The sequence below is a fragment of the Eutrema salsugineum genome, unplaced genomic scaffold (genome assembly GCF_000478725.1).
Source record: "Eutrema salsugineum unplaced genomic scaffold, Eutsalg1_0 scaffold_1, whole genome shotgun sequence".
In the NCBI taxonomy this organism is placed as follows: domain Eukaryota; kingdom Viridiplantae; phylum Streptophyta; class Magnoliopsida; order Brassicales; family Brassicaceae; genus Eutrema; species Eutrema salsugineum.
The window spans coordinates 6965827-6982346 of record NW_006256909.1 but is presented as its reverse complement, the minus strand read 5'-3'; the positions used below and the strand labels follow the sequence as shown (position 1 = coordinate 6982346).

The 16520-nt window shown below is 32.0% G+C and overlaps 1 protein-coding gene across 1 annotated transcript; it reads left to right on the top strand.

The window, feature by feature from the left end:
- Positions 1 to 9912: 9912 nt before the first annotated feature.
- LOC18030830 (ethylene-responsive transcription factor CRF2) lies at positions 9913 to 11716 on the top strand. The gene has a single exon (XM_006413458.2). The coding sequence runs from the start codon at positions 10608 to 10610 to the stop codon at positions 11586 to 11588; it is 981 nt and encodes a 326-aa protein (XP_006413521.1). The 5' UTR covers positions 9913 to 10607; the 3' UTR covers positions 11589 to 11716.
- Positions 11717 to 16520: the final 4804 nt, after the last annotated feature.

The following is a 16520-nucleotide window of genomic DNA, read 5'->3' as shown; positions in this document are numbered from 1 at the left end:
CGATTCAGAAAAAGACGTGTCGAAGAAGAAACATCAGATCAAAATCGCATTTCATATTCATCATAGTAATCGCATTCAGACAAAATGAAACCTATTGTTATTCAAGATTGCGTACAGAAGAATCTAGACGAAGAAGAAACATATTGGATTCGAATAAGATCAGACTAGACGGGGCTAAGGAGCTGGAAGAGACTGGCTTAGGATCTGAATTCATACCGACGAAGACGACGAGAGGGATGAAGCCAAAGTGAGCCACGACTTTCGCCTTCTTCAACGACCAATTCGTCCACTCTTTCGAAATCTCCACAAACGTCTTCTCTTCTTCATTGTTGGATCCTCTCGCCGTCCTCGCCTTCAACATATCTCCAGACGTCGCCATGGAAATTACTTCCTTCTTTGGTTTTTTCTTCTTGTTTGAATTCGTCTCCCTCGGTTTCAAAATTTAACCCGAAAGAAACATTTTAAGCAGAGAATCTGAAAAGCTTATAGTTACTGCTCGTTAATTAATCGTCAAAGCCTCTAGTTCGTTCAGAAGCTAAAGAAAGCCCCATGCTTTTAAGAGCCCAAGATAAAACCCATTGGGCCTTCTAGTATTGAGCTTCGAGTAAAATCGTCACTCGTCGTCAGTATCATTTTTTGGTTTTTTTTTTTGGATAATTAGAGTAATTTTAATGGATTTGGATTGGACTCGATATTTAAAGAAACAAAAAAAAAATTGCAGCAACTAATTATTATTATTTGTATCTCGAAATACTACTTGACTGAAACAACATATTGTGAGTCAGGAAAAATTGATACATTGTTTGTCGTGGTTGTGTTTTGGAGGGGGAACAGGTAGGTGGCAGAGATTACAATAGGAAGGAGACAAATAAGGCAAGTTACAACGTGAATATGATTTGTCTAATTCCAGAAAATGACGTGTCTTTCTCATATTCTGCAATAGGGCTTTCTTCTTCCTTTCCAACTTGCGAAATTAGAAACCGAAATATGAAAAAAGAAAGAAATAATGAATATTAATCTGTCAATTTTATGTAAATCCTTAGGTCCCTACGAAATCGTTTGATCAACATGTTTTTTGTTTACTTCTCCGCTGTTTAAAATTAAAAGGTCGCCTTATTTGGACAGCGATGAAGTTAAATATAGTATAACAATCTCATTAAACTAATCTAGCATATCACACACATCGGAAAAAAAAAAAAACTGAATGTTTGAACGAACACGTAATTTATGTTTGTAGCATTCAGTCAATGTGCATTCATATGACAAATCCGAATGTTTGATACATTAGTGACATACTTGAAAACTACTCTATAGAGACTAGAGCATAAGTTAAGATTGTTTATTAATGATATTATCCCATTTTTTGTGATGGTTAAATCTATTTTTCTACTTATTCATGACTTATGAACCTTGTGAATTTTTTGTCTAGTAATTTATTTATTTATTTTCATCTACAGTTTTCAACACATTACTGAACTATATATTTGGTGTTTCTTTACGGTACTTAATAAGTTTTTCCGTTTGATTTTCTTACAAATAAATTTTGTTCATTCCATACGATTATCCTTTAAATATTTTCTCAATACGGTTATCCTGCTATTGGTACTTGATATAATGATTCAAGAATGAGCAGAGCTGTTCGAATAGTAGTAATTTTGCAATAATTGTTAAAATTCCTACTAGCTACTGATAAAAGCATCATATTATATAAGACATCGAAGCTTATATGAACGACGAAGAAAACAATTATCTTTTCTTTTTGTTAAAAATATAAAAGAAAACCTTTATATATTATTTAGAAAAGAACATGAGAATAGACATAACAGTCAACATCCATTTGCTCTATATGTGCCTCTTTGCCTTTTCTCAAGTCAGAGTCAACCCTCCTTTAGGTGGTCTGTCGACAAGTTACACAAACGGAGTTAACTAAATTTAAAAGAATTCCAGTAATAAATAAACAATTCCTTCGCTGATATGTAATTATCAAAATAGTGATTGTAAAAGGTCGAATTTCATGCGTGCTCCAAAACAACGATTATAGACCAATGGTTCCATGTTTTCAGGTAAAACTGAAAAGCCTTTCTACCCTCTCATCCCTATGCTATGAGTTTTCTAACTACATAAAGTTTTTAATTATTTTTTTCTTCTAATATAGCCAACTTAAATTCAAATTTAGCCTGTAGTCCCTTAACATACGGAGGTCAAACTAATGAACTATACATTGTACCTCACATTTAACTTTAGCTCGTTCCATTTTCCTTTGCGAAGAGATTTAAAAAACAAAAAACTAGAAAGGTTATCATAATGTATACTTTTATTTCAAATAGTCATCTATAACATATTATTTGGTTCTTCAAAGCATTTTGTATATGTGGATATGTGTATATTTATCTGGAAATCTAAGAAACAAAATTCCAACGAGATTCTGTTCTATCTTCCTAGTATTCGTCTTATTTATGGGTAAATAGTTCCACAAAATAATTATATATGTATTTACAAAACATAGAAAACTAGTAATATTCAAATTTTTATTGGAAAAAACCATGGCAGAAAATGCTATGTATTGAAACAAATATGAAATATTCATACAACCAGCTTTTGATTCTCACTCTTGATGAAACATTTCTCATGAAGTATATTAAGTATTTCATATGGAACCGAACCTTTACGGTTCAAACTCTGCATTCATAACACCGAATGTATTGAAGAAAAAAGATGCTAATACATTATTATTTCATGGGAAAATGTGTAGTTTGTCCAAGTTTTTCCACAAACTGAAACAATGACATAAGAAAACATTTGTATAAAGTTTACAATTATTTATATCAACCATTACGACCCATGTCTACATCTTCTTTAGTAAATAGCAGTGAACTGGTTCTCAGATATTCTTATAATAAGAACAGAACTTGATTGTGATCAACACTCTCGCGACAAGTACGGTTTTTAAACGTTGTTTAATTGAACAAATTTTAATTTGCAGGATTAGTAATGTCATTTAGATAATGTAATGCACTTGGAAACCCAACAGGATTGTACTTGACAAATAAAAATGGTTTAAGTGTACATATATTATTGGCCGGCAATAGGGTCGTGAGAAAGTGTTGGAAAGGAGTTTGCGAGTCCATAATTTAAGGGTTCCCCGGTTAGATTTAATTAGTTACTTATTAAACTAAACATGGTAATATTTATTGAGATTTGTCTTCACTACATGACAAAGTGCGACAATCACTTGCTAGCTCACCGCCCACCCCACCTCCACTCCACTTTAAGTATTTGCAATTAAAATAATTAGTACTCCTATATGTCTCTCATTTTCTAATTAATATATTTATCCAAAATTTAATTTTATCTAGTATAAGTTAGTAACATAGTATACCAAATTTACCATCATATAACGCTTTGTTATAAAATAACGTCATATCATAGGAATTCTAAAGTGTGGGATAATGTAATCTAACAAAATGAATGTTCAAAATTCTAACGAAAAGAATGTTTTTATCCAAAATCGTAGACCGGATTGTTATAATTTGAGTCGGATTAATTAGACCGATTGTCACATGTATCGTGGTAGGTGAGATGTAGGTTAAAAGAAATCCAACGATACACTGTGTCTGTCCAGACCAAAAAGACGTGTTAGTCAAATATGTTGCTGGTGGTGAAAACGCTTCATCCTTACCATAGCGTTACATGTTCTTTAAGCTCGCCAAATTCGTATTTAACGTTCGATGTTTGTTCGTGTCTGATTTTAACGAGCTTACTTGATTGAGTCTATGGTCAACATAAAACTTATCTTATATCCGTTTCATGTTACATTCTAATGTGAAAGATTGCATGAAAGTACGTCGATATCAATTCTTTGATTATCCCAATTAAAGTATTGCATAATCGTTTAACGTGGTAATAAAAAGAAAGTGTAACACTTTTGCGTCGTCACAGATTAGGTGCTTTAATATATTATGAGGGACCGACAACCTAACTTAAATTAAAAATGATCAAGTAATCATTAATAATTACATCACTTGTTTCCATCGTTCCTCTAATATTGTGTTTTACCCTAAGCTCGTCTTGCTTAGGGTCTAGTATTGTCTGATTGAGAGATGCACTATATCATTTGTTATATCGAAAATAATAATTAATAATCCTATGATTTTGGATTCATTCAAGATTTTAAGGTTTATTTTTGATGTTTAGCCTTAAGCAATAATTTATTAGGTCATTTGATAATTTAAAAAGACTATTTCATGGAAAAATGAGTAAAAAAAAAGGAATCGCCATTTTTCGCTATTGGTAAATTATTTTCACTTTATTATGCCTATATATACGATCGAGACACTTTTCTAGGCTATAAATATTGATAGTTCACTTTGCTATCGGAAAGTCATGTATTTTTTTATATCAAGAAATTGGGATATCAACCTAACCTAAGTCAGTAAACTAGAAAAATTGAAGAACGATGATTATATATATATATATATATATTTATGATTATATATTCCCTCTTTAAGTTCTCCTTTTCTCGAATAATTCCCAAGTTCAGCTAACGTTAACCTTAATGTGTTCCTGACCATCGTATTTTAAGCACTTTCCAGAGGTACATAATGTACCTTCAAATTGGGTCATTATTGAAAATTGAGTATTTATTTTCATTTTTGGGTAATGCCGAACTCTTTTGACTTTAATCATCATCTTTCAGTTCTTTTCCATATCAATGTATACACTTAATTAAAATCTGTGGATATAAAATTTCATCTAAAGTTAATGCAGTCATAGTAAGTAATACTCCCTCCGTTTCACAAAGAGTGTCGTTTTAAAATTTTATTTTTGTTTCACAAAGAGTGTCGTTTTATATTTTCAATGCAAAATTTTAAACAATATTCCAGTTTTAACCCTATTAATTTAATATATTTATTAGATAAAAACAAGTTATTTAATGTATTAATAAAGGATAAAACTGTACTTTTAATTATTTTCTTAATATGTGTGAAAAATGTCAGAATGACACTGTTTATGAAACGGAGGAAATAAGGTTTTTTTTTTAGAATGAAGTAAATATTATGTTGAATGCTAGTTTTAAGTAGAGACTAACTTGTTTCAAAACTGAGAAAATACATGATAACAGCTCCACAAGACAACCATGTTTATTGCCCATTAATCACCGTAACCTTCTATTCCCCAAGAATAACGTCGTTCTCTTTAAACAAATAATTTTTGTTGAGAAACTAAATTTTTCTTTATTTTAGTTATCAATTTTTCCTCTGTCAAAGATATATATATGTTTTTTTTTTTTTTTGACACGATCCTCTGTCAAAGCTTATGGGTTTTTAATTTTATTAATTTTATGGTCCTGTAAAAAATAAAGTAAAAAGAAAAAAAAAGGAAACTGAGAAGAGGACGTCAGCCGTCACATGACGGAAGGAAGTGACCAAGTGGACCGAACAGAAGGAAGGCCTCGAAAAGAGAGAACGGCGCCGTTAGGGGAGTAACGGAGATAAAATTGGGTCCCACAATGGGCCTGAATGTACCATCGTCGGTCAGCCGAGTGTTCTTGTATTCTTGGACAAAATATCCGTACGGTCTCGGTTATTTTTTTGGCTTCAAAGCAACGTCCCTCTTCTGTTCAATACCTCTTATGGCCATGACCAAATAACTCTCAGCTCGTACAACTTCATCAGTCTACATGTAATACACGTTTCAATACTTACCTTATCTAGTACACTAACAAATACGTATATTATATCACTTTATTGATCAATGATCAGCAAAGCTGGAATAATTATTCATAATTTTTAAAAGCACACAAAAATATGAATCTCGTTAAAAACATTTATCAAAAATCAAATATCCTTTAAAACATAAAGAACCGGTTAGATTGTTTTGTTATAATTTAATCTTGTTCAACCGATCAGACAGCTAGATTCAATAGTTTTCTTTTCCTTAAAAACTATGATAATAGTAATGTTATTAATTTAGATTTTTTTTTATAAAAAAATCTAGATTTAAATATCAATCGGTTAAATTTTTTTGTTGCGATTTAAGCTGGTTGCATATATTAGATCAACCTATGAGAATATGTATTGAAACAAAGCTTCACTTGTAGTAGAACAAATTATGTATTGAGACGTTTACAAAGAAAAAGGAAGAAAAAAAAGGAGAGCTCTACTTGTGTTGTTTTGTAGTACATTAGTTACGAAAAATATTAAATCGGTAAAGTAAAAGTCTTCAGAATAGTATAACAAAACTCAACTTCGGTTTGGTTAAATTATCCGCTATATGGCTATATTCAGACGAGGCTTAAAATTAAAAATGTAGAATCCGAAACAAAGTGGTCTAACACTATTTTATTGGCCAGTAGGAAAACGAAAAAAACCTTTCGCGTATCACGTAAAAACTGTGCCCAATATCATTGTGAGGATTGAGATCGAATTTCCCTTAAACTTATCGTTGTCACAACTCACAAGAACTATGATTGTGTAATCATTATTATTTCGTGGACCAACGCATTTTTCATTATCTCGATTTTATTGCATTCTATTATATTAATACATTTCCAGAAACAAAGTTTGATTTGTTGAGAAGTGAGAACTTATTTGTCTTGGCCTTTGCTAATCACCTACCTACACGTACAAATTGTTTTTCCCCTTTGTTTAACGGAACCCTTTGTTTAATGGAACCCTTTAATTAATTTAATCAATATAGGATACGAAATTACTGTTGGATTGCTGAATGGATTACATGGCTTGATTACATGGATTGAAGTTAATTTGCTCGTCTACGGGTTTGATGCGTAATTTGACTGGTGTAGTGATATACAATAACATACTCACGTACGTTTTTCTTACTCATTATAAAATGTATACTCTGGGATATTTTCCTTTTTTTACTCTGAGAATTGACTACCACATTTATCACAGCTATATATTTCTCCACTTTATATGAAATGATACTTAATTAAAATCGCACACTTATTAAAAAGATAACATACAATATTAGAAAGAAAGAATGTATATTTTTTGCTATATATGTACGTTCTATAAAATACAAATTTATAAATAGATATATTTGCATGCGTGTCAACAAGTGAAAAAATATGTGATGAATTTGCAAAACGTTGATAATATATTAATATATTTATAAATGTAACTTGGATAGCTGGACAGAAACTGTAAATGTAAATGTAGCATAGAAGTTGGACAGAAACTGCGTAGCATAGAGGAGGCATATAAAAAATTAAGGGAAAGACAAGACCAACAAACGGGTTCATGGTTCACATACCCTGCAATGCAAAATTGCTGCTTTCATTGGCAATATAGCATGGGCTTCCAATATCCTATATACTTATGGTAATATAATAATACGTTTCTATATCTTTTTAATAATTAACTAGCTGTATGTGAAAACAAAAATAAATTGATAAACTCTTATAATTCGTAGAAGCTATTATTACTTACAGACACATTGTGCTATAAAAAGTCAATCACCACAAAAACCATGCATGTGTGTAATTTCTTTTAGAAAAAAAATCATTCAATTTACACTTTTACTATTTTAGGTGATGTGGATAATCTATAATTTTTTGGTCACAAAATTAATTCACCTTTAAAATGAAATGGATGTATTCTGGAATAAACCTAATCTTATATATAAAAGACAATCAACTTTCTTTCTATATGCTTAACACATCAGCATTGGAGAAGTTGACACCTGTCAACTAAATTTTAAATAATAAATTTTAATATTAAATTTTAAAGCATTTAAAGAATATGAAAAATTTGTATTAACTAACATTTATATAAGCACTTAAAGAATATGAAAAGATTATATTAACTAACATTTATATTAATATACAAAAATTTATGTTATAACTAATTAAAAATATTGATAGATATATATATATATATATATAATTTTTATATAACTGATGATTATTTAATAATATTCAAGATGTTAAAATTAATTTTTAAGATTATTTATAATAAAATAATAACAAGTAACAAATAAAATGATGATTATATTAATTTTAATTTTTTTTATTAATTGACTATTAATTAATATTTGTGTAAATATCAAACAAAAATTTATGATATAACTAATTAAAAATATTGAATGATATGTATTAATTTAAATATAATTTTAGATTATTAAATAATATTCAATATATATTTTAAATTAATATTTTAAAAAATTTTAGAATAAAATATTAACAAGTAAGTAAATAATAAGTGATGATTATATTAATTTTTATAAAAATATAATAAAAAAATCGAAAATTTTGAAAAGAAAAATCCGTGCGGGTATTCACCTAGTTAGCGAATAAAAGTGCTACCCGATCGCATTAAAAAAAACATTTTAATTAGGATTGGTACCTAACCTAAGTTAGATAGGAAGTCAATGGTGCATAGTTGAACTTGACCACTGGTCAAAGTGGTTCAAACTTTGTTTACTGTAGACAAAGTAGTATCTTTCATATTCTGATATACTTAACTTGCCTCTCAAAGAATGCCAAATATGCTCGTCTAAACAAGAAAAAATCCCAAGTCGTAGCTTTTAAACCACTTTAGCCAGTGAATCAAAGGCACTTTGTTAAACTAAAAAATTTTGAGTGAAAAAAATAAGAGTTTAAATCAGAATTAAGAACTAATACAATGACTCCAAAATTTACTGTGTATTTTTTTGGCGCAACGTCCTAGGTTGTTGTCTGCCACGTTAGCCACCAGCTGTAATAACAGAGACTGATAAAGGTTAGAACAGTAAAGAACTACGAGCCGTAACGGTCTTTTGATTTTTACCGGCCACTTGCTCAGTGTAAATGACGAAAACGCCACTGTGGTAAATATGAGAACAGAGCTTCGTACGGGGGTTTTAGACTAAAGACTTTAATCACCTGCCCTTAATTATTGTTAATTGTTCTGGTCAAAAGTAGGACTGGACCGTGTCTCCGGTATCACGTGACCTGAATCTCCAATTACGAGAACAATTTTTAAAAGGGAATAGTTATAATTAATCTATTAAGATACTAATACATGTTTTTTTCTCTTTGTCAGCTGCCATGGAAAGGCACGTCCCAGCCGTTGGATTGGACCCAATTTTGTAATGACACGTGTCGATATCTCACTTATTTGACTTTATGCGGCATTCTGGTATTGTCGCGCTCTTTTTCTCCGGCGATAATTTTGTCAAATTCGTTTTTTGAAAATATCAATCAAAAATCTAAGATTTTTTTTCATTTTATTTGATTTGTTTATTGCTCGCCATTTAACTTTGATAGAAATACTTCTTTCGTTTCAAGAAGAATACCAATTTAAATGTCGGTTTCATTTTTTATATAAAAATGTCCTTTTTACATTTTTGCTGCTGCTTTGTCGGATCAAATTTATATAGTTTACCTCTAATTTTTTTATTTAAATATACACCGTTTAATTAGCGACTACTGAATATAAAAAATATTTATAAACCTAACATATTTCTATTTAATTTGATGGACATTAAAACAACAGGTAAAAAAAATATTTCCTTTTCTAACAGTATGTCATGATTGTCATTTGCGTTACAAAGTTTTAATTATTTACTTTCGACAATTGTCGAGTATGCTTTCTCTCTATCTTAATTTCTATTAAATGTACTTTGTTTTTAACAAGCATGATTTTGACAATTGTCATTTTTTTGTAACACAAATTTTACGTTTTTCAATTTCTTGTAATACATTAAAAGAAAATCATCGACGACAATAAAAAAACATTACTATATTTCTTTTGCATTATGTATAAAACATTAAAAACCAAAAAAGGTTATTATATAGATCCATAAGACAGTTAAACAAAGTGCAATAAAATGCATATTATCATTTCAAATATAAAAAAGAAATATCTTGGTGCGATAAATTAGTGAAAACTTTTTTAACGATATTCCAAAATCCAAAAAAGAAAAAGAAATGTAAATAGCAAAAAAGACCCGGAGTAAACACTATATCAGCCGTTTCAAGATCCTATAAAATAGTCTCATTCTCTCTCTCTACTTACATGTGCTCTGCCGCTTTTAAATCTCCTTCTTCTTCCTCGTGTCACTCTTTCTCACACTCTGCAAAAACATTTTCTTTCCTCTGCACACTAAATTTCTCCAGGAATATTTCCTAGAAAAACCAAGCTTAAAGACTTCTGCCCAAAAAGGAGCATCTTCCTCTTTAGTTTCTTTTTTTTTTCTCTCTTATCTCTCGATAACCAGCCGGTGCGTTTTTTTTGATGATTCCATAAGAATATAACAAAAAGCTCTTTACTTTTTGTTTTCCCCTTTCTTCAACTTTCCTGGAAAATCTTCGCTTTCCCTCCTCCTCCTCCTCTTCTCTCCTTGTATTACCAAGGTTTCCCTCTTGCAGCTTTCCTTTGTAGCTTTCTATAAAAAAAAAATCTCTCGTCCTTTGATAAAACTTTTTTGCAGAGGAGCATCACTCTTTTTTCTCTTGTTGTTCAAGTTTCTTCTTCTTTATTCTTTGTCTCTTTCCTTTTCTTCTTTTTGCTTTCAATTGCTTTCACAGTCTCTCTGATATAACCACACACACACATACATAGTCACAGTCTAAACAACAGTGAGAGAGAGAGAGCAATAAGGAAATGGAAACGGAGAAGAAAATCATTCTCCCGAGAATCAAATTCACAGAGCACAAAACCAACACGACGAGAATCGTACCCGATTTCCACCAACAACCAAGGATTCTGCGTATCTCCGTCACCGACCCAGACGCAACCGATTCCTCCAGCGACGACGAAGAAGAAGAACACCAACGATTCGCCTCTAAACGCCGTCGTATCAAGAAGTTCGTAAACGAAGTGGTTCTCGATACTGGTTACAATCAAATCGAATCCAAGAAGAGACGGAAGAGAGCTGTTACCGTGAAATCAGAGACTCCTGTTGCTGCGTCGGCGGCGACGACGACGACGGAGAAGAAATTCCGGGGAGTAAGACAGCGACCATGGGGAAAATGGGCGGCGGAGATAAGAGATCCGCTTAGACGTGTACGCGTCTGGCTTGGAACTTTCAACACGGCGGAAGAAGCCGCCATGGTTTACGACAACGCCGCGATTCAGCTTCGTGGCCCCGACGCTCTCACCAATTTCTCCGTTACTCCGACGACGGAGGAAAAATCACCGCCACCATCGCCGGTTAAGAAGAAGAACAAAATCAAAGACGACGTCGCTTCTTCCTCCATCAGCGGAAGCAGCAGCGACTGCGTCTGCTCTCCGGTGTCTGTTCTCCGATCTCCGTTCGCCGTCGATGAATTCTCCGGCACTTCTTCATCTACCGTCGTCAAGGAAGAAGAGCCCTCTACGACGCCGATAACGGCAGTATCGGAGACGTTCTCCGATTTCTCGGCGCCGTTGTTCACAGACGAGGATTTGTTCGATTTCCGGAGCTCGGTGGTTCCCGACTATCTCGGCGGCGACTTATTCGGAGAAGATGTATTCACGGATACGTGTACGGATATGAACTTCGGGTTTGATTTCGGATCCGGATTATCCAACTGGCATGTGGAAGACCATTTTCAAGATATTGGGGATCTATTCGGGTCGTCGGATCCTCTTTTAGCTGTTTAAATAAATAAATAAATAGTTTGCCGGCAGTTACTAAAACGGTGGCGAAGTTTTGTACCGGGGAGATTATCTCCGTGATGTTCGTTTTTTTTTTTCTTTATGAAATTAGCTATATAAATCAAATTGTATTAATGCAGGTGTTTATGGTAATATTAATCATTTATTAACGTTTTTAAGTTAGAAGTCCGTCTGTTAACCGTAATGGAGGTCGAGTTTCTTTGCTCCACGTGCTCTGGCTCTCTTTATCCTTTTTTATTTTGTCGACTGCAAAATTCCTACAAATTTAGCTTTTTTATATTAAAATTCGCTTTTTGTTGTTGTTAGTGAGGCACGTGTGAATCTTTCGCGATGGGAACAAACAATTGAAAAGCTTAGTTAAAATTTTGTTTCTTAAGGCTAAATGGCTAATCACCACCATTTAAAAAAACAAAAAGAAATCAGAAAGGCCAATAATAATTTAATTCTACACGGTTACAAGCTAAACTAAAATAATTTTATAGAGTCAAAATAGTGTGATATGCCAGGTAGACTGAGACTAGATACGAGGGAAGGGAGAATCTAAGTTGATTTGAAATGTGTGGCACATCATAGATGCTATGTTTTGGCAGTTTATTGCAAGAAAAAGAAAAAAAAAAACAAAACAAGACTAAAAAATCTCATGAGTTTTAAATGAGAGAAGCAGTTGGGGTAGTTGCTGGTCTAGACGCTTCAATCGCACTCTGTTAACAGTTTTATCAACGTACGAGTTGTATTGTTATCCACGCAAAGATCAGATGAAATTTATACCAAGCCAATTTGTTTAACAGTTTAAGCAAATGGTTTTAAAAAGAAATAAAATAACAGAGAGTTAATATCAGCAACTAAATTTTGCATTGAGATGTTGATTGGATGGGAATTGGTGTAAGCAAAGCCGTTGTTGATTTGATCAAGGCTACAATCAACACTATTATAGTTTCAACAAGATGAGAAGTTGTTACTACTAATTAAATGGATATTCATTTTTCCATGCTCTGAATTTACGAGACAAATATATGAAATATAGTTTCAAAATTACAAAAAACAAAAAAAAAAACAACTGATTCTTATAACGGCAAAGGCCAAAGTTGCGTTTGAATTTACAATGCAAAGAGAGCATGACGTATCCAACATTTGGCAATTTAATTTCGCTTTTGATCCGATAAATTTATGTGAATTATAATTTACTGTGTAATGCTCTTTTTTTTCCTTAAGGAAGCATAATAGTTGGTTAACATCTTTCTAATACTTTTACATTTCATTCTAAATGATATGATATTATCACTCATAGCCAAAAAGAAAAAAAAATTGTGTTTGAAAGTTGAAACAATCAAAACCTTAAGGACCTCAATTGTGAAATATAGTTGAGTTTTAATCTCTCAGTCTCATCTCCTTTCTACTGCACTTGTCTCCTTTTTTGTTTTGTTTTGAACAGCTATTGCACTTGTTTCCAATTCGCTTTTTTTGTTCATATATAGCTTCATTGTAATTCAAGAATAAGAATTCTGTAATGGAATAACCGATAACCTGTCCAACATTTTGGCAATTTAATGTCGCTTTTGATCTGATAAATTTATGTGAATTATAATTTATTGTGTAATGCTTTTCTTGTTTTTATGTTATTTCTTAAGGAAGCATAATAGTAGGTTAACATCTTTCTAATACTTTTACATTTCAGTCTAAATGATATGATATTATCACTCATAGCCAAAAAAGAAAAAAATTGTGTTTGAAAGTTGAAACAATCAAAACCTTCAGGACCTCAATTGTGAAATATGGTTGAATTTTACTTTCTCAGTCTCATCTCCTTTCTATTGCACTTGTCTCCAATTCGCTTTTTTGTTCATATATATTGCTTCATTGTAATTCAAGAATAAGAATTTTGCAATGGAATAACCGCTAACTTGTCCCATGTTAAGTCCAGCCTTAATTAGGTCTAATCCGGTCTTCACTTCATTGGATCCCAAGAAGAACTATCATTTGGAAAGAAAACCAAAGAGTTTAAACCAATTTTGTCTTGGTCTGCGGCATGTTCAACCAGTCTACTTCAAAATATCTGATCAGCTTAGCATGATTTTGGTCCACCACAACATTTTAATTAAAAGTTGATGGAGCTTGTTGAAATAAAAATCTTCTGTTCTCAAAAAAAAAGAAAAAAGAATTAGAATCTTCTATTGGCGTAATTCTTGAAGAATTATTGAGTTGGTTCACTTTCTGTAATGCATTGCTGCTTGGTTTGCTTAATTTGTCTGTTTTTTTTTTGTTTTTTGTTTTTAAATTGCATTCTTTATTTATTTGAGATCTGTATTTTCAGTGGAGTTAACGTCTTTTTCTTATCTATATATCCTAGGGAACAATAATCGGAGTTGTACCTAGACGAATGTTAATCGTGTCTAATTTGCATAAATCTTTGTTTGGACCTTAAGTTTCTGAATGATATGAAACATTCGTATATCTTTAGACTTTTGTTCGAATGTTTTGTTAGGAGTTCTGACATCTTCAATCAGAAAAATTAGTCTGAATTTATTGGGCCAGCCTATATAATTGATAAATCAAAATTTGAAATGAAATCTCAAAACTAAGATTAAAAAGAGTGAAAATACAGAGGTGCAGAGCAAAGAACGTAGGCTAGAGCCGCAACTACTCGAGAAAGAGCAAAGTTGTGTCGCTATCGCTAAATATCCTTTTTTCTTCTGCCCGTAAGACAGGTTCAGAGCCTACATTTCGCAGGCGTTATTTAAAAAAAAATTGTATATAAAATGTGAACAAATTCCATAAGAAATTAAATATTTCCGACAATCTCAGAAATAACCATGCAAGTTGCTGATTTTCGAGTTTAAGATATACTAAGGAAAATGGTATTAAAACGCTTCAAATATTTTACTTTTTTTTTTAGATTTGGGTTCGCTTCATACATTTATTACATATAAAATTAAAAGACGTACGGTAATAAGAGAATTTAGAAAATAGATGCATACTATTGTAATCTGAAGATACGAAAAATATGAAGTATTAAATAGTTGGGTCCCTCTTCCGAAAATGTTCATGTGAGTTGCGTGATTTTTCATGCGTACCCATCAATGTTCCATTCTACAGTATAATCTAAACTCGCATTTTATTGTCATAACTATATATACTATAACTCTATAAGTAATCCAAAGGTGATGAAGATAAAGACATTAACGTAATTAACAGATTCGGTTTTTACATTATAAATATAGAGAAAGATATTTCCTAATGCTTTGGTTATATAAGAATTAATCAAGCGTATAAAAGTTTTATCACTCAATAGATAATGCAGTCTTGTATGGATTCAAATACTCCCAATTTCATTAAGAGGTTGTTTCATTCTTATATATTTCGTAATTCAAAAATAAAACTAGTAAAATCACATGACTTTCCAGTGCCCCTCCCTAAATTCGTAAGGATTGAAGATTGTTATGGCCTTATGGGCCAGGGATATATATGCATGCATATACACAGGCTGCATATAACAATCACACATTATGCATATATATATATATATATATATGTGCATTTGTTTGTGGTGTCCCCTCATGCAAAGATTTGGTTTGTCACAAAATTCCAGAGCTCTTATAAGATTTATTCCAAAAGATAATTGGGGACCTTTCATGAGATCTTCTCTGTGATTTTCTAATTATACTAACTATAGAATATCATGATAAATCTTTATGATGCATTCAAAACTTAATTCCAATATTGGTTAGTATTATTCAAAAACTAGAATTGGAACCCCATGAAAAAAGCAATCCTCGCCGTTCACGTCATGACATGATCTAACGGTCTTTACACTGAGAATTAACGACCAAGTATGGGACCCATTATGATGACGCGTCTCAGATATGAAAATGTACGGCTTTGGATCCCGTGGTCCAGCGAATCTGGACCGTCCATTTGGTGGGCGTAAAACCTGTTGGGCCCTTCGATAAGCTTTGTGGAATGGCTGAAACTGAACCAGGTGTAGGTTGCATACTTAGATCTGAAAAGTAATCACCAAACCATTCTGAACCGGAAAAACCCAAGATTCTTTTTATCTCTGTACCGGTCCAGGACTGTCTTGGTCAAAAGAACATATATTGTCTCAAACTTTCAACGCAAATATGACTTCTTGCTGGTAATTCTCAGTTGACTTATCCGTATAGAGGACGTCTTCTTTCACATTTGACTTTCATCAGCCATTATCTGTCTTTCACGTCCATTTTCACTAATCTACAATTCTATCCAAAAAGCCTTGAGATAGTGATCGTAACTAAATATAGGAAGAGATGTACATGCGATTAATTTTTATGTATTTTCATTTATTTGAATAACATAATACTAGTTTAACAGTATATGCGAGTATATCTTATCCAAGGGAAAACTGAAAAAAAAGTGAAAAATATAACACTAAAATTTTTGTACACTTGGCATTTACGTACCGATGGATGATACTGTTAACCAGTCCAATTTGGTTGAAATATTAAGTTTTCTCGTTCCAAGAAAAGAACCAAAGATCGATTGTTACATCATATGCCATGCGTATATTAGCCTGTACAAGTTTCACATATATATAAGGATTACAAAAAGTAGTCTAGAAAAAATCTTAAAGAAAATGTATTATTTATGTTACAGACTTTTGTTAGAATTTACTTTTCAAAATATTTTTCACAACCTTCGCAAAACCGGCCATGATATACTACAAACATGAAACATATATGATATATGTAATTAGCTTTGGCACACCGACATTCACGTACGATATAATGATATGTCTGTACATGTACACGGTCTACATTTGTGTATAAACGGTACAAAACTACAAACTAGATGCGTAAACATTTTAGAATGCATATAGTAACTTGGTAAGAAAAGACATGTGGAATAGAAGGTGAGTGAGACAGTGTCTCATGAAAAGTGGCA

What these genes read in the sequence shown, in the direction of transcription:
- LOC18030830 (XM_006413458.2), top strand. Translation starts at nt 10,608, where the DNA reads ATGGAAACGGAGAAGAAAATCATTCTCCCGAGAATCAAATTCACAGAG.